Here is an 18592-nt window from a genome sequence, read left to right on the forward strand (position 1 = left end):
TTTCATGAACTTCATTTACTGATTTTCGGCAGACTTCATGGGAATACTTGTACGTTTAAAAATGTGGCCCGCGACACAAAATTATTCCTGTGATGTGGCCCGCAGTTCAAAAAGATTGGGCAGGCCTGTTCTACGGTAACTGTTTCAACCGTTACTCACCACCTTGGTCTAGAATTTCACCACAGCAACCACAACACTTTTGGCATCTACTGACGCTCGGGACGCATTGTCAAACTCGGGTTTGTTTTGGTTTCGTCGCGATTATCGATTGTTGTTTTTTCTCTGATGCACAGTCTGCATTCGGCTGTCCACCCATCGAAAGCGTAACATTTCCTCGATTGCACAAAACATCACTTCGATTAAGATCTCATATGGAATCGACAGAAATCAATGACCTTCCGGAAGAGGTAAAAATTCAATTATAATCCATCTCAAGGCACCCACGCAGTAAACCTTCCCTATTTCAGCTGCTGCCATGCATATTCGAGCACCTCCCGCTGCAGGATCTGAAAAATGCATCCCTGGTGTGCAGTTCGTGGGCACAGGCTGCCTTCAGTGGGAGATTTCTCAGTCGGATTATGCTGCGACTGGACTTTCGAGACGGAGTCCACAATCAGTACCGACAGTACCTGGTGGACAGCACCCGGGCGTATAAGAACATCGGATTCTACTACCGGAGTGACCAGTTGGACTTGGAAGTGCTGCTGACGGTGCTGAAAAAGTTCGAGGAATCGATCGTTTGCCTGAAAATTTGTCCAAACTTTTTTTTTTTTTTTTTTTTTTTTTTTTTTTTTTTTTTAATTTCTTTATTAGTATCATTCCAAACATTACATTCATTATTTCTTATATCTAGGTGTTCTGTGTTATTAGACAACACTATCATCCTAATTTGGTAAAACAAATCTAAGATTTTATTAACATTTTGTTAACAACATATTACATTTCATTTGCCGTAGCAGTTCAGATTTTTTACAGGTGAGTTGATTTCACCTGCTTATAAGAGAAAAAAAAAAGTTTTTAATATACTTAACCTAACTTAACCTAAACATATAACGCATTAATCGTGGCAATAGTAGATTGTAACGATTTTTGCCTGAAATTATTGATTATTTTATTTGACATTTGTTCCAATGTTTCAACATTGGATATCCTATGTAACTCATTGGTACTATACCAGGGAGGAAGCCTCAGAATCATTTTCAAAATTTTATTTTGAATTCTCTGCAGAGCTTTCTTCCTGGTATTACAACAGCTAGTCCATATTGGTACAGCATACAACATGGCTGGCCTGAAAATTTGTTTGAATATCAAAAGCTTGTTCTTAAGACAAAGTTTTGATTTTCTATTAATAAGGGGATAGAGACATTTTACATATTTGTTACATTTGGCTTGAATGCCCTCAATGTGATTTTTGAAAGTTAAATTCTTATCTAGCATGAGTCCTAGATACTTAACTTCATCTGACCAATTTATTGGAACCCCTCTCATCGTGACAACATGTCTACTTGAAGGTTTCAAATAAAGAGCTTTTGGTTTATGTGGGAATATTATTAGTTGAGTTTTGGAAGCATTAGGAGAAATCTTCCATTTTTGCAAGTATGAAGAAAAAATATCCAAACTTTTTTGCAATCGACTACAGATGACACGCAGGCTTCGTCCTTTGGCGGAGAGGCCTGTGTCATCCGCAAACAAAGATTTTTGACATCCCTGAGGTAACTCAGGTAAGTCAGATGTGAAAATATTGTATAATATTGGTCCCAAAATGCTGCCTTGGGGAACACCAGCTCTTACAGGAAGTCTTTCAGATCTGGAGTTCTGATAATTAACCTGAAGTGTACGATTTGACAGATAACTTTGAATTATTCTAACAATGTATGTTGGAAAATTAAAATTTTTCAATTTTACAATCAAACCTTCATGCCAAACACTGTCGAATGCTTTTTCTATGTCTAGAAGAGCAAGACCAGTAGAATAGCCTTCAGATTTGTTGGAACGGATCAAATTTGTTACACGTAAAAGTTGATGAGTGGTCGAATGTCCATGGCGGAATCCGAACTGTTCATTGGCAAAAATAGAATTCTCGTTGATGTGGGCCATCATTCTGTTCAAAATAACCTTTTCAAAAAGTTTACTGATGGAGGAAAGCAAACTGATTGGACGATAGCTAGAAGCTTCTGCAGGATTTTTGTCTGGTTTTAAAATTGGAACAACCTTAGCATTTTTCCATTTGTCAGGAAAATATGCTAATTGAAAACATTTGTTAAATATATCAACTAAAAATGATAAGCTACTTTCTGGAAGTTTCTTGATGAGGATGTAGAAAATTCCATCATCGCCAGGAGCTTTCATATTTTTGAATTTTTTAATAATAGTTCTCACTTCTTCCAAATCAGTCTCCCAGGCATTTTCGAAAACGTTCTCTTGATTGAGAATATTTTCGAACTCCTGAGTAACTTCATTTTCAATTGGACTAGTAAGTCCTAAATTAAAATTGTGCGCACTTTCAAACTGCATAGCAAGTCTTTGAGCTTTTTCGCAATTAGTTAGTAATAATTTGTTTTCCTCTTTCAATGCCGGTATAGGCTTCTGAGGTTTTTTCAAGATTTTAGATAATTTCCAAAAGGGCTTAGAGCCGGGATCCAATTGAGAAATTTTATTTTCAAAATTTTTGTTTCTTAAATCTGCAAAACGTTTCTTGATTTCTTTCTGCAAATCCTGCCATATAATTTTCATAGCAGGATCACGAGTGCGTTGAAATTGCCTTCTCCTCACGTTTTTAAGACGGATCAAGAGTTTAAGATCATCGTCTATAATCACGGATTCAAATTTTACTTCACATTTTGGAATTGCAATGTTTCTGGCTTCAACAATGGAATTTGTTAAAGTTTCAAGAGCATTGTCAATATCAATTTTAGTTTGTAAAGAAATGTTAACATCAAGATTAGAGTCAACATACGTTTCATATATATTCCAGTCGGCTCGTAAATAATTGAAAGTGGAGCTGATAGGATTGAGAATCGCTTCATGCGATATTTGAAATGTAACAGGGACATGATCAGAATCAAAATCAGCATGAGTAACTAATTGGCTACAAAGATGACTAGAGTCGGTTAAGACCAAGTCAATCGTAGATGGATTTCTAGAAGAGGAAAAACATGTAGGGCTATCAGGGTATTGAATTGAGAAATATCCTGAAGAGCACTCATCAAATAAAATTCTGCCGTTGGAATTACTTTGAGAATTATTCCATGACCGATGTTTGGCATTAAAGTCACCAATGACAAAAAATTTTGACTTATTGCGAGTTAATTTTCGCAAGTCAGTTTGAAGCCAATTAACTTGCTGTCCAGAGCATTGAAAAGGCAAATAGGCAGCTATGAAAGTATATTTACCAAACTGTGTATCAACAGAAACACCTAAAGTTTCAAAAACTTTAGTTTCAAATGACGAAAACAGTTGATGTTTTATACGCCTATGAATGATGATTGCAACTCCCCCACATGCCCCATCAAGTCGATCATTACGATAAACAAAAAAGTTAGGATCTTTTTTAAATTTGGATCCAGGTTTTAAATAAGTTTCGGTAATAACTGCTATATGCACGTTATTAGCTGTAAGAAAATTAAACAGCTCGTCCTCTTTACCATTCAGAGAACGAGCATTCCAATTTAAAATATTTAAATTATTATTTGGATCCATTAGAAAAACGTAATCCAATAACAATTTTATTTGTAAATTTTACACCTACTTGGACTGCTTCAGTCATAGTGGTGGCTTTGAACATTGCATCAATCATTAGATTCAATTGTTCAGTTAGAAAATTAAAATCAGAGGCAGACATATCATCTGATGATTTCCCATTGGAATTTTCGGTAGACGAAGAAGCGGGGTAGGAGTTACCTGTGGCGGTAGGGTTTTTTCCATTTGATTTGAAACAAGTAGAATGGGTACTCATGGAACGAACAGGGGAAGAGTTCAAATTACCTGCTACGATATCGGCAAAGGATTTACCGTGGGTAGATACATTCGAAATTGAAAGATTCGAACGGCTACCCGACGGATAAAAATTTGTTTGTGAATGAGCATGATTATGATCTTCCTGGTGGGTATGATTCCTAATCAAGCGATCGTTAACTGAAAAATGAGCATTGTTCGATACTCTACCAGGCAAATTCCGGAAACGACCGTTATCGTAACGGATATTATCCTTCATCTGCTTGGCACGAGCCTCAACGACTCTTTTGCGTGAAATGCATTCCCAAAAGTTAGCTTTGTGAGGGCCCTTGCAATTGGCGCATTGAAATTTTCTGGTATCTTCTTTCACAGGACAGTCGTCCTTAGCGTGAGAAGAACCTCCGCAAATCATGCATTTAGCATCCATGCGACAATTTTTTGTACCATGACCCCACTTTTGGCACCGACGGCACTGAGTGGGGTTCTGGTAATTTCCTCCAGGTTTCTGGAAATGTTCCCACGTCACACGGACATCGAACATAAGTTTAGCTTTTTCTAAAGCTTTAATATTATTTAGTTCTTTTTTGTTAAAGTGAACTAAATAATATTCTTGAGAAAGCCCTTTCCGAACAATGCCAGATTGGGTTCTCTTTTTCATAATGATTACTTGGACTGGGGAAAATCCAAGTAAATCATTTATTCCATTTTTGATCTCTTCAGGTGACTTATAGTCACTTGAGAGACCTTTCAAGACGACTTTGAACAAACGTTCAGTTTTGTCGTCATAAGTAAAAAATTTGTGCTTCTTCTCTTCAAGATATCTGAGAAGAAGTTCGCGATCTTTAAGAGTTTCCGGCAAAACGCGACAGTCTCCTTTCTTTGCGATTTGGAAGGAAACCTTGATTCCCCTAATGGAGTTCAAGATCTCCTGCCTAAATCCCCCAAATTCGGAACAACTGACCACGATAGGCGGCACTCTTTGCTTCCTCACTTGAATCAAAGAGCCTGGGCTAGAGGCTGCTTCGATTTGGTGTTCGGAAAATTTGTCTAGAGCATCGAACTGATTGCTCATTTCAATACAATTATTCATTTCACCCTTGGAAGAAACTTCGCATTCCGGGGAAGCGTCCTTTCTTCCATTCTTGCCACGTGTAGTGACAGTTTTAAAACCCACTTTTTTGGAAGGAAGTAGTGAATTCAGAGATTCACCCTTCCTTTTGTTAGTTGTTGATACCATGTTTAGTTAATAAACGAGAAAGACGTGACCTTCGAGAGGTTTTTTCCCTAGACGGTGTCCAAGAAGGATTACCACCGCTAGCTTTCGCCAACGGGTCCAACGAAAAATCGAAGGCACGGGTCCAAACAAGGATCGTAAAGGGATCAATAGTAGAAAAAATAGTACTGAAAAGTACTGTTTAAGTAGCACTGAAAAGTACCGTTTTTAATTTTAGCACTGAAAAGTACTGTTTGTGTAGCACTGAAAAGTACTGTTTTATTGCTTTAGGTAGTTTTTAAGAAAACTTCCAAGAGCAGAGAGAATTCGTGTACGCACAGCACGAAGGTACGATGCGCACTGTATTTGTCCAAACTATTTCATAATGGTTCATGATTTGAGACAGATGTTGGTGCAGGTATGTGGAATGGAATGCAACTATTAGGATACAGGATAGAGGAATCTTGTTGGAATTTTCGGGTCCAATATGAATGAAAGAAATTCAATCGAAGATGATTGAATTGGAGGTCGATTTTCACCTAATCGAGCCCTCATCTCACTTTAAAACAAAAATTCAGTATCATATACTAATGCTATGTACAGTCACCCCACAGGATCAACTAAGCGTTGGGGCAGGTCCGTCGCACTCGGGCTCAGATTGAGTACCACTTCTAGTACTGCATTTGGTCCCTCGGTAGTGCAAAAGGTACCGTAAAACGGGGTAACTTTGATAATGCGGGTAACTTTGATAGTGCGGGACCCTCAACATATTAAACGAAATAACGAAGTTTCTGTCAATCAGTTAAGAAAAACGAATGCAAAACTAAAGAATATTAGTATGACACTTCATGTTAAAGCTATTTTCGTTGGAATCAAGTGCATTAGACGATTTTTATGCAAATATTAAAAATTTACAAGATTTTAGCATCTTTGCAACGCTTACAAACAATCTGTTCTACGACCACTATTTGATAAAGTCATAATGAGTTCGTCACTTACCCATGACATCCTAGTTATAGTAGAACATGAATTCGGTCTCAAATCTCTTAGCGAAAACCATTTTTACAAACTGGGAGCATTTTTGTAATCTAAGTCAGAAATTTCCATATAGCGTTAAACGCCTAGAGGTATGCAACGCCTTATAAATGTTCCGTAATTCATTCAATCTTGTTCGATTTATACTCCATTATCAAAGTTACCCCAAAACAGAAAACCGACTTTCGATTATATGAAAAATTATATATCCATTCAGAATAAATCTTTTGGCAATCTATCAAGTGCAATCGATAGCTAGGATGTCAGTACTTGTTTTAAAAATATAAATTGTAATTCTTTGAAACAGCATGCATAAATATTCAAGTTTTCCTCGAAAAAACTATCAAAGTTACCCCGTTTTACGGTACCCAAGTTTGACAGATCGCAGTACACTTTTCACGGCATTCTAGATTACCTTATGAGCCATAAAATTTTGGGCAACTGCAAGGGACATGGAGGTCTTTAATTTGTCTTTGGTTGGGGGACTGCAAAATATAGTTGTTTTAAGGATATACCTCTGAACTCGTAGTCATTACGGAAAAGTATCGATTTCTATTGACGAATAAAAGTTGGGTTATGTTCCGGAAAATTTGGAAATTGAAAAAGCTAATTATGGCTTGCTGACGCCAGGAGGAAATATTTCATGAAAAAATTCCCGAAATTTGAAAAATTCATGGAAGAATTATATCAGATATTCCTCGCGAGTTCTTTGGAACAATCCTTACTGGGTTGGAAAGAATGTATATTTTCCGTAGTGAATATTTAATTTCGCAATCGCTAATGTTTAGCGATATTAGAATTAGGCATTTCGCACAAATTCTTAGGTGGTACAGTCCTAGACCATGGTATGAGGGTTTCCTCCCCCCCTATCCGTGACCAGTCAGAAATTTGGGACTAACTTCTAACTCTTAAACAAGATTGACGCATCCTCCAATAATCGAGAGCTGTCCTGGCGGCCCAGATAGCCGTAGCGGTAAACGCGCAGCTATTCAGCATGATCATGCTGAGGGTCGTGGGTACGAATCCCGCTGGTCGAGGGACTTTTCGTAAAGAAAATTTTCTCGATTCCCAGGGCATAGAGTATCTTCGTACCTGCCACACGATATACACATGCAAAAATGGTCAATCGGCAAAGAAAGCTCTCAGTTAATAACTGTGGAAGTGCTCATAAGAACACTAATCTGAGAAGCAGGCTTTGTCCCAGTTGGGACGTAACGCCAGAAAGAAGAAGGCCTGGCCACGTTCTTGCGAAAGCTGGGGAATGGGAAAGGAAGATTGATTGAACACCTTGTACTTGAGAAAGATGCAGAGAACTCTACGACCTCTCATACGTGTTACGGGATGTTGTGGAATGTTGATGGAAAGGGTACTGCCATAGGATACCGTAAAATCGGGTGTAATTGATCAGAAGGGTGAAATTGATCATCGTATCACACGATTTTATTTATTCGTAATGGAGCACAAATATCAATGTAAGCTGCAGTAAGTGAACGTTGTTTGTCGTAACTTTTGTCGTATTGTGTGTTGTGAAGTTTTTTGCGTTAAAGAATGAATATTACTATGAAAATATTGTAAAATTTTAAAATCATGCACGCTGAAGTATTGACAAACACGTATGAACTTCTATTTCTAAGCAAGGATTTGAACATGGTATAAACCTGAAAGTTTGTGAGGATGCTTGAGATATATCCCCAAACCAGATTCCATCACCAAAACTCGTGCCAATTAGCTCATATGGTCGAAATAATTGAATTTCTGTTAGATATCATTGTATTCCTTTGGAAATTGCATGCATTTAGGCGTTTTCCGCGTAATTCTTGATATTTAACTATTCGTTATTTATATAAATATTGCATTGTTAAGAATTTGACAAGCATATTCGGATTTAAGGCGCTCAAATTTATCATGTAGAGTTGTTTTGAAAACTAACAATAATGGCATTGACAAGTGATCAATTTCACCCCGAAATGAGATCCCCTGATTTTTTATTTTAGATATATTTGTTAAGACTAAAATGACATTTGTTAGAAAATTACGGTACATGAGTCGATGAGGCTCACCTTCGTACTTGTTTTCCTGCATTTAGCTGTTTTGCTTTGTTAACAGACTAGAAAAAACGTGAAAAATGATCAATTTCACCCGAAATTACGGTACGATTGGTAGACGTTTTGGCCGACAAATGGTTAATATTTACACGTTGTGGTAATGCGCTGCTGATCAGAACAAACTCACCAAATTCCTTTTTCGAAACTCCTCAGCAATCCGTCGCTTTTCACATTCCATTTTTCCATCAAAACGCTCAACACACACAGGAGATAAAAAAAATGAGTCGCGTGAAACGAATTAAATTGCTGGAGATATCACAGAGCACTTTCGGTAACATTACTTCGGTAAACAACAAATTTGCTAGGCACCCTCCCCAGACAACCAGAAGTCGCATAACAATTGACGAACAAAGTCGTTTATTTATACAAATTGCATCACACCCGCACTACATGGTGGATGACATCGTTTGATTGATGGGTTTTCTCGCATAAAACGTTATTTTCTGAGTTCATATGTACATTTTGTTTCGTTCCGTATACTCGTACAAAGTTAGTCGGATCAATCCGTAGCAGCTGTCAAATGAACTTTGTTATCATAAATTAAGTCGTATATGAGTACAGATTGATTCGCAATAAAATCGATACACTCGCATTGCATGCTATTTTTCATCATATAAAAATGCACGTATATCGCCTCCACATTTGTACGTATAAGGCCTTTTCGCACCATCTTATACGTGAAACTTTCCACATATAAGCATCGCATAACGCAAAAGGTGATTCCATTATATGTACATTCTGGTTGTCTGGGTCCAGAAAGAAATCCAAGCTAACCATTCCAGTTGTCACGAATAGAGTGCTCCGACTTCCACACGAGCAAATTGCTTGCCAAATCATATTTTTTTTTTGCAAACTTTGACATCTTCTGCTTTCTAACTTCCTCAGGGACATCGAATTTATGATGAGCAGTGAAAAGCTGGAGCCCCGGATGCTGTCGGAAGTCTGCTCTTACATATAGACCCGTGCAAAAGTTTCGGCTCACCTCCTTAAAAACATACAAAAGTGTTTTTCATCTATTTCACTGTGATTATACGTCCAATTGAAACTCTCAATGGTGCAATCTAAAGACAATGGGTTATTCTTACTTCGTAGGTATTCTTATACCGAAGACATTTTTTTGAATTTTGTATACTAATTTTTTACTCAAAGTTGTGACATTTAAAAAAAACACACTGGAAAAACTTGGCGAGTTTCTTCAGTTATTGATCGACCAAAATTTTCAATCAATGTATCATCAGAATCGTTATCTTATATTCTTCGAAGAGGGCTCACGAAAGTTTGGCGGGAAAATCTGAAAACTATTCAAAGTCAATGAAATAATCATTCAAGTCATCGTGCAAAAGTTTGGGTTCACCTTACAACAGCGTAAACAAACACACGTTGAACAAATCACACCCAAAATGTCAATTGAAAATACCCAACGGGTAAAAAGTTACAGCCATTTAAAAGTGGTGCAATTTGATTCCGTACACCCTTCACACTAAGCTCTTACGGTTAATTTCACCGTAATCTCAACAGCTGAACAGTTCGGTGAAATAAAACACCGTAATACCGTCGAAATTTTACGGATTCCGGTGATTTTTCACCGAATACTGTAAAAATTTACCGTACTCCGTTAATTTATTCCGCCGAACTGTTCAGCACGCAGCGAACTGGACTATCGAATTTCATACATTTTGCCTTATGAAAGGTGGAACGGTTATAGAGCGCTGCATATGACGAGCCTAACCTCACTTATTTGACAGCTGCTGGTCCTGTTGTTTACGTTTCGGACTTAGTCGTTTTTCCATCATTTTTTCATCTTCGCATTTCTATCACCAGCATGCTGATGGTGACGATTTTCCACGGTAAGAAGATATAATAATACGATCCGTGGGTATCTGCAGTGGATTTGACCTATCCTCGCAGCAAACTTTCACGAAATCAAGAATGATTCGAAAAAAGTACTAAGTCCAAACTGTAAACAACAGGACCAGTCCCTGTCAAAATTGATGCGTGACGCCACAGTGCAGTGGAGTATTGCAATACGAACGCTTTATGTATCGTTTTAGCATCACTTCGCATCAAGGTGTCCATAGGCGCGTGGTGTACGCTCAGGCCTATCGATCGCAAGGTTCTTTGTTCGATTCCAGGCTGCCGCGTAATCGTTTTTTGTTTTCATATTCTGGTTTCATAAGGCAAATTTATGAATTTCAACCCGATTTCTTGTGGCGAATTTTCATAAGAGGTTCCTATGTTTATCGATAGTCCATTTGCCTGAGTGAGCTGTTGAAATTTTACAGGAATCCGTAAAATAACTTAAGTGTGTTTAATTCATGTCATCATTCTAGGTACCGAATCTGGAGAGTTTATACATCGTTTCCCGAATATGCCCGGAACTGGGAAATCGAGAGCCGGTCGAACCCTTCCCCGTGCTACGTAAGCTAAAGCACCTCTACCTGGAGAACGACGCTGGCCTCCAGCTGGATGAGATTGACTTCCGCAGTATGACCCCGAACATCACCAGTTTGGACATGGACTGTGACTCGAAGCGAGCCCTCTCCGTGTACAGACACTTTAGTTCTCAGCTCCGTGAGCTGGCCGTATTCTTTAAGCGAGATGACTTCTTCCTGCCATTCTGCGAGTTGCGTTTTCCACAGTTGCAAATACTGGACTTCTACTGCGACGATCAACAGTTTGAAGTTCCGCAAGCGGTTCAAGCCGTGTGTAAGTTCTTTAGACAAATGCCGAGACTTAAAAGGATAACTCTCCGATGTAACGTCAGTGAAGAGGTGCTGGCGTCTATCACCGAAAATTGTGCCGAGTTGACTACTTTGTACTTGAAGGGCGACAACTTGGGAGCGAACGCATTCCGACACTTGGGACAACTGAAGAAGCTGAAGGTGAGCTAAGATATTTAATCTTTTGTGGTTGTATGAGTTGGAAGTCATATTTTATTTTGGTTTTGCAGTGCTTGAAAGTCGAAGGTTGGATTCGATGTAACATCCTACAAGGCTGCGGTCCAATACCATCGCTTCACGAGTTATACCTCCACTCGGTACTTATCGACGATACTCAAGGTTTCTTTCGCCTTCTGAAAGACATCGCGCCCAATCTGGAGATATTGGAAGCCATTGAATCGGACATCGACGATGAGTGTCTGAAGTATATCAGCTGTAACATCAACTCGTTACGATGTTTGGTGCTGGAATTTTGCCCGAATGTAAATAACTTACCAACCATTCTACACAAGTCTATTGATTCATGCTTATTACAAATCCCTTGTAGCTCACCGAGGACGCTTTCAGTTTCCTGGATCGTCTAACTCGGCTCTATGAACTGAAGCTAGGCTATCTGGACGTACCGCAGAACCTGTTCGAGCTGATTCCTGCCAACACAATACGGCGCTTTTCGCTGTATCGCTGTGATAAAGTGAGCTCTATTCTGCGGCAAGTAAACTAGTCTGTGTGGGATTTGACCACAGGGTTCTTTTCCTATATCGCCGCAGCTCGACGATACCACTCTGCCGATGGTGGCGGAAAAGTTTCCAAATCTGGCCCGGATGGAAATCGCCAGCTGCCACCGGATAACACTCGATGGCGTGGAGCTGTTGCGCGAGTTGATGCCGGATATGGAAATCGAGAGCTTTATGCTTTTCTAGCTAAACGGGAAAACTACCGGGTACTATTCGGTGTACTTCGAGCGCATGCAGAGCAAACCGGAGCGGAACCGCGATGAGGTGTGAGTTGATCAATCGAAGAGATGCAATTTGGGACGAATGTACATTTGAAATTGTAAATTATAATTATTCTATGATTAGGTTTTAATTTGTTTCATATATTGTGAAAGTAGGAATCTAAAATAAATTATTTGTTTTGACAATTTACAATAGGAAACTATCGGTATGTAAGTAGCCTAATTGAGTATAAATTATTTAACTAGAATGTTTCATGCCTAGCCCTGTCGAAATAAAGTAATTTATTAAAATGAAGACGTCTTGAGATCAAATTGTTTTCACTCCACTCTAGGTACTAATATATCTTCGATCGAAAAAAATTGAGCAGGGACTATCACTGTTAAACGCAGTGTCAGAAAATGAAACTACTGTACTGCCCATAAATGCATAACTGTCCCATGTGAATAGAAAACCCAGCAAACATGGGACTGACATGTGTTTATGGGCAGTGTACCGTATACAAGAAACATGGGAAATTTATCCAGAGTTCAAAGAATAAGTGCTTCGAACTGAAATATTCAAGGATGGAAGCATTTGTTTGGAAGGACATAAGACATTTGAAAGGTGGAAACAGTATTAAGACGAACATCTGAATGATGATGAAGCAAAAAGATTCCACTTTGAATGAATTTGAAAATACGTAAGCTTCCACTTTGAATGAATTTGACGTACGTATTAGAAATACACATACGTAATTTTCATCTCTTGAACCTCTCGTGAAATTATGCACAAATCAGAGTTGGTACTAATAAAAAGATGAATCCATGATTAGAAAAATCTTCGGTAACGTTGATGGGAATGTTGAAAGTTGGATTTTGAATTTTTAGAATATACAGCATTTGGATCAATATGGAAGAGCGCTTCTATGATAAAATTGTTTGTTCCTTGTGTACTTTTTTTCCGTATGACTCTTGAATCCTGATCTTAAACACTTGCAATGGATGGTGGTCAAACTTGGGGGTCTTTCCGACCAGTGGATTACAACAGATTTCTAATAGGTATTGGTACTCAGTTAGCGCGATTTTGTAACAAAGTATGTGATAATTTTGGCTGGTTAGTAGTTAAAATAACAAAAAATATAACACAATTTCCTCTTCGGTTAACAAAATTAAAACCAAATATGGTATAATTTAAACAAAATTGTTACGCATGTGGTTCAAATCAAACGAAAATATAACTTCTCTTGTTATTTTTCATAACAAACATTTCTATAACTAAATTGTTTATAAGCAAATTTCTCATTATTTTACGACAAACTGTGTTATAATTATGTTTTGAATAAAAACAAATTTGAAACCGCCTTTGTTATTATAACTGATTTTGTTTTAATTACGTTATAATTTCCTCCATGAATTTGATCTAACAAAAATGAAACAAATTCCGTTATTTGTAACAAATTTTGATATAATTGTGCTACAATTTTGTTGTAATCTATTGGTCGGGGTCCTTAGCCTAGTGGTAACGTGTAATAGAGGAATTAGGAGCAAAATGACAACACGGGGCGAAAAGGACATCCTCTTATGTACTTTATTTTATTTTATTTATTTATCTTTTTTTCGGATTCCCTAGCCCCTTGGAGTAAACTATTATATGAGAATATGCATATTTCATCAAAGTTTGTTACACTGTACGAAATCTGTATTGCATATGAATTCTTTGAAGTAAAATGTAAAATGTTTATGTTTTGATTCAATTGTCCTTTGAAATTTGATATTAAGTTTTCTCAGTTTAATTTCCACCGTGCAAAGAGCTCCATCCGCACTACTCTCTCCCTCTGTAACATTCTCTTTCTCTTAGAATTTAAAGAATAAAGATTTTAATATTTTTGCACTGCGCTTATTCCCATATATATCTATTTTATTTCCATTTCTAAAAGCTTGAGGCCACTTCTGAGCTTTAACACGTGTCTGTGATGCCAGATACAACTCGCAGTACCTTACAAAAAACTCAAATTAAAAATCATCTAATCTTGAAAATTGTAATAATATTAAAGACTATAGGGATTTCAATAACTCTCCAACAAACATTCTGTTCAATCGCAGTACGCAGTCCAAAGAATAAACATTGAAATGGGCCTAATCTGTGTATGTTTTTATATTCAATTTATAATTACCATTTATTCTATAGACATTTCTATACAAAAACTTTCTTTAATATAGATAACTAATTATCTCACCACCAATGTTGCTGAACAGCTATCGTAAACATGAAGCACGATGAATTTTCCTAGGCATCAACACCGAATTTGCGAATGAGCACGAACAACCGTTCGGGTGCTTCATTCGTTCGTGTTTCATTTTCGAATCGCTGTTTCTCCCGGCCGGCGCTATCATCGGGTGATTTTCTATCACTCGGTAAGGGTTCATTCAAATATTACGTAACGCAAAATTTGCCAATTTTAGACCCCCTCCCTCCCCCACGTAACAGCTTTTGTATGGAAAATTTTAATTTTTTGTATGGACCGTAACACTATGCTAGACCCCCTCCCTCCCCCTGTTGCGTTACGTAATATTTGAACGATCCCTAATGTGAGCGGTGCGATCCACGCTGCCTGCTCAGCAGGAAAACATTCACTTCGATCATCTTCATGCGGGCTTGCAACAAGCTGGTGTGCCATGAAAGGCATGTTTGTTATGCTCATCGTTAATTGATTGAATTATTGATTTGATAAAGAAAATGTATTTGCATGTATAGCTACTGTGGTTTATTTAAATGGTGAGAAACCGGCACCGGCAAGGAAACATGGCATCGATAGAATGTTGCAATAGGGTAAAAGCACTGGTTTTGGCCAGCCTAAGAGAAAATGTCAACAAAATTACATGGAAAGCAGCATTTATACAACAAATATGTCAAATGCAAGCTTTCAATCCATATTATGTATGTAAAATATCGAAACAGAGCCAAAACCATTTTTTCGCTATGAAAATCTCACTGGTTGATATAGGCCACCAGAAACAGTTTTGGCCCGAGATTTAACTTCGGTTCCTAAATTGGCCAATCGCATTGATTTCTCATTAGAGTGGCCAAATTAAGAGTATCCTGGCCAATTTAGGTGTATGGTAGTTAAAATTATAAGGAAAATGAATTGCTTTTCTTATGTTTTGAATCAATTTGGACGTGTAAATGAATGTAGCTCTATCATGGGAATGTGATCTACTAAATACGAAAGGTTCCATGCTGATTGGCTATGTAAGACGGTGTCTATATGGCTATGGCGCATATATTGGCGGTAATTGTTAGTTCGCAACTTTGTCGTTGGTGGCGCTGTAAAATTTAAATTTCAGAAATGACGATCTTTGAATATGGTGTCTTTGGTAAAGTTATAGATAATTTAAATACAAACAACTTTGCCAAAGACACCTAGTCTGTATCTAGTCACATTTCCAAAATATGGAGGTATTCTATAAACGACCCCCCAAAACCAGTTTTTCTCGAAAATTTTGAAAATGCGAGGTTTTCGGTAGCAAAATTGTGTAAACAGTCAAAATGAATTCTTTTCTTGACGACACTAGGGTTCTAAAGTGTAAGGGAAAGTAATTCAAGTGCAAATATAATCACTTTTGGGGCTCGTTTATTTTTTCTGGTGGCAAGTGGTGGCAGATGAAACGCACTGGGTTTCAAAATATATCGTAAGTAGTTGTTTATGTCGATAGTGCCATGATTATCCACTAGTATCCCTTTCAGTTTACCGTGCTTAGCAACGAAGCACGATTTACTGATACTCGGCTTTTATTTGCTGAGATCCCAGGTAATTTATTTGCCGACTACTCGGTTTTGCGGATCTCGGTTAAAATTAGCCGAGATTCGGCATTCTAAATTAAGTGTGTAATCCAGTTTTGACAGCGCGTTGGAGAAATATACTTGCTTCGATATTCTTTTTTTTTATTTTTTTTATTTCTTTATTAGTATCATTCCAAACATTATATCCATTTCTTTTATCTAGGTGTTCTGTGTTATTAGACAACACTATCATCCTAATTTGGTAACACAAATCTAAGATTTAATTAACATTTTGTTAACAACATATTACATTTCATTTGCCGTAGCAGTTCAGATTTTTTATAGGTGAGTTGATTTCACCTGCTTATAAGAGAATAAAAAAACGCTTTCAATATACTTAACCTAACTTAACCTAAACATATAACGCATTAATCGTGGCAATAGAAGATTGTAACGATTTTTGCCTGAAATTATTAATTATTTTATTTGACATTTGTTCCAATGTTTCAACATTGGATATTCTATGTAACTCATTGGTACTATACCAGGGAGGAAGCTTCAGAATCATTTTCATTTTTTTTTCAATTATCTGCAGAGCTTTCTTCCTGGTATTACAACAGCTAGTCCGTATTGGTACAGCATACAACATGGCTGGCCTGAAAATTTGTTTGAATATCAAAAGCTTGTTCTTAGGACAAAGTTTTGATTTTCTATTAAAAGTGGATACAGGCATTTTACATATTTGTTACATTTGGCTTGAATGCCCTCAATGTGATTTTTGATAGTTAAATTCTTATCTAGCATGAGCCCTAGATACTTAACTTCATTGGAACCCCTCTCTTCGTGACAACATGTCTACTTGAAGGTTTCAAGCTTTGGGTTTATGTGGGAATATTATTAGTTGAGTCTAAATTGACTTCTGTGTCTACCAACTTCAGGTTTTTTCGATCACAATTAGCCAGAGTAGTCATTCATCTAAAACTGAACTAGAAGTGTCAAAGGTAATCAAAATCATGAAGATTGAACCGTCGCATGCCTAGTTTTGGTGCAAAAATTGAAATGTCCCACAATACGGATATCTCCGGTGGCCATTTCTGAGTTACTTCGGTGGTCCTTGTTGTGACCAAGAAATGACTTAGTATATAATAGATACCCTATAAAAAATGAATATATGGAAACCCCTTAATCTGAATAGCAATGTTCATATTGTATTATACTCTATTATACTCAGACCATATTAATATCCGCTGGTTCGGTAGACGAGTCAGAAGTTTACTCTGGCACATCATGAAGTTCACGTGTAGTGTATTTATTACTGTTGTTTCCCCCTCTGGACTAATGGCTGGATATTACAGTCCTGAAAAGCCAAAGTGCTTGTTCAGCCATAATTAAACTAGAAGATTCACAGGTATTCAAAATCATGAAGATTAAGCCGTCGCATACCTAGTTTTGAAACAAAAACTGAAATGTCCGACAATACCCGGTGGCCATTCCTGAGTTATTTCGGTGGTAAAAATGAGCCAGAGAACTAGAAGAGTCACAGGTATTCAAAATCATGAAGATTGAGCCGTAACATTCCTAGTTTTGGTACAAAACTGAAATGTCCCACAATTCGAGTATCTCCGGAGGTCATTCCTGAATTAATTTGGTGGACCCGAAGAGCCAAAGTGCTCATTCAGCTCTAATTGGATTAGAAGAGTCACAGATATTCAAAATAATGAAGATTGAGCCGTCGCATGCCTAGTTTTGGTACAAAAACTGAAATGTCCCCCAATACGGGTATATCCGGTGATCATTCCTGGGATATTTCAGTGGTCCAGAAGAACCAAAGCGGTCATTTATCTATAATTGAACTAGCAAAGTCACAGGGATTTAAAATCATGAAGATTGAGCCGTCGTATGCCCACTTTTGGTTCAAAAACATAGTGGTCCCATATTACGGGTTTCCCGGTGGCCATTCCGGTGCTCCAAAAGGACCAAAATAGCCATCCATTCATCCTTTTGGCAAAATACATCCAAACATAAAAAATCGTAAAGAATTGGGCACAATTCAATTGGTTTTGGGGCATAAATCGGAGTAATTTCATCGAATTGTCCAGATTGGCCACCTTTCGGGATTCCAGGAACCGGTTCCGCATGGACCATACTGGACCAAATTTTTCAGGGGATGTGCACCGGTAGTTGGTTCCTTATTACTGAGAAATTTTATACCAAAATATCTGTCAACCGAATAGTACCGATGTGAATTACATATACAAAACGGCGATGGAAACTTACTTTTCAGATGTTCCGGGTTTCCGGAACCGGGTATGAATAACTAAGGGATTTGAGAATCACTATTCACAGTCCACGTAAGTACCTATTCAACAATATGATGACGATTACTTGTTTAGTTACGAAACTACAGGTTATCTCTAGAGGGACTTTTTTCAGATGTAGCAGGTTCCCAGTGATCACATTAACCAAATCCGGATCTCCGGGAGGGATTCTGAAACTAGACATGAGTGCCTTTCATTTAAGCCTAACAGAACTAAATTCGGTCAACACACTGATTTTTGCGAGCTGTTGCGAACACCGCTGATTCTGGAAGTAGCTGCACCGGTTTGAACATCCTCTCAATCCAGAATGTGGGAACGTAGAGGGAACAGCGGAAAACGTGGTCTTTATCTTCCCTATTTTCAAAGAAGTTGGTACGCAAATATGTAGACATCTGAAGAAACTTATGGAGATTAATATGGAGGCTTCTGTGAAAACTTCTGACATTTCCGGTAGCCGCCGACTTCGTGGTAGTTCGCGCACACGTTGGATTTTTCACCTAGGAGGAGACTGAAGGTCACTTAACGCTCAGGG

General features: G+C 37.8%; 1 protein-coding gene across 1 annotated transcript; it reads left to right on the plus strand.

The window, feature by feature from the left end:
* The first annotated feature begins 235 nt into the window (after positions 1-235).
* LOC5577236 lies at positions 236-12277 on the plus strand. The gene is made up of 7 exons (XM_001656292.2): positions 236-407; positions 468-749; positions 5532-5585; positions 10638-11189; positions 11258-11509; positions 11575-11718; positions 11795-12277. Exons 1-7 carry the CDS (start codon positions 372-374, stop codon positions 11945-11947), a joined length of 1473 nt encoding a protein of 490 aa, XP_001656342.2. The 5' UTR covers positions 236-371; the 3' UTR covers positions 11948-12277.
* The last annotated feature ends 6315 nt before the right edge of the window (positions 12278-18592 follow it).

The sequence above is a fragment of the Aedes aegypti genome, chromosome 3 (genome assembly GCF_002204515.2).
Source record: "Aedes aegypti strain LVP_AGWG chromosome 3, AaegL5.0 Primary Assembly, whole genome shotgun sequence".
NCBI classification, from domain to species: Eukaryota; Metazoa; Arthropoda; class Insecta; order Diptera; family Culicidae; genus Aedes; species Aedes aegypti.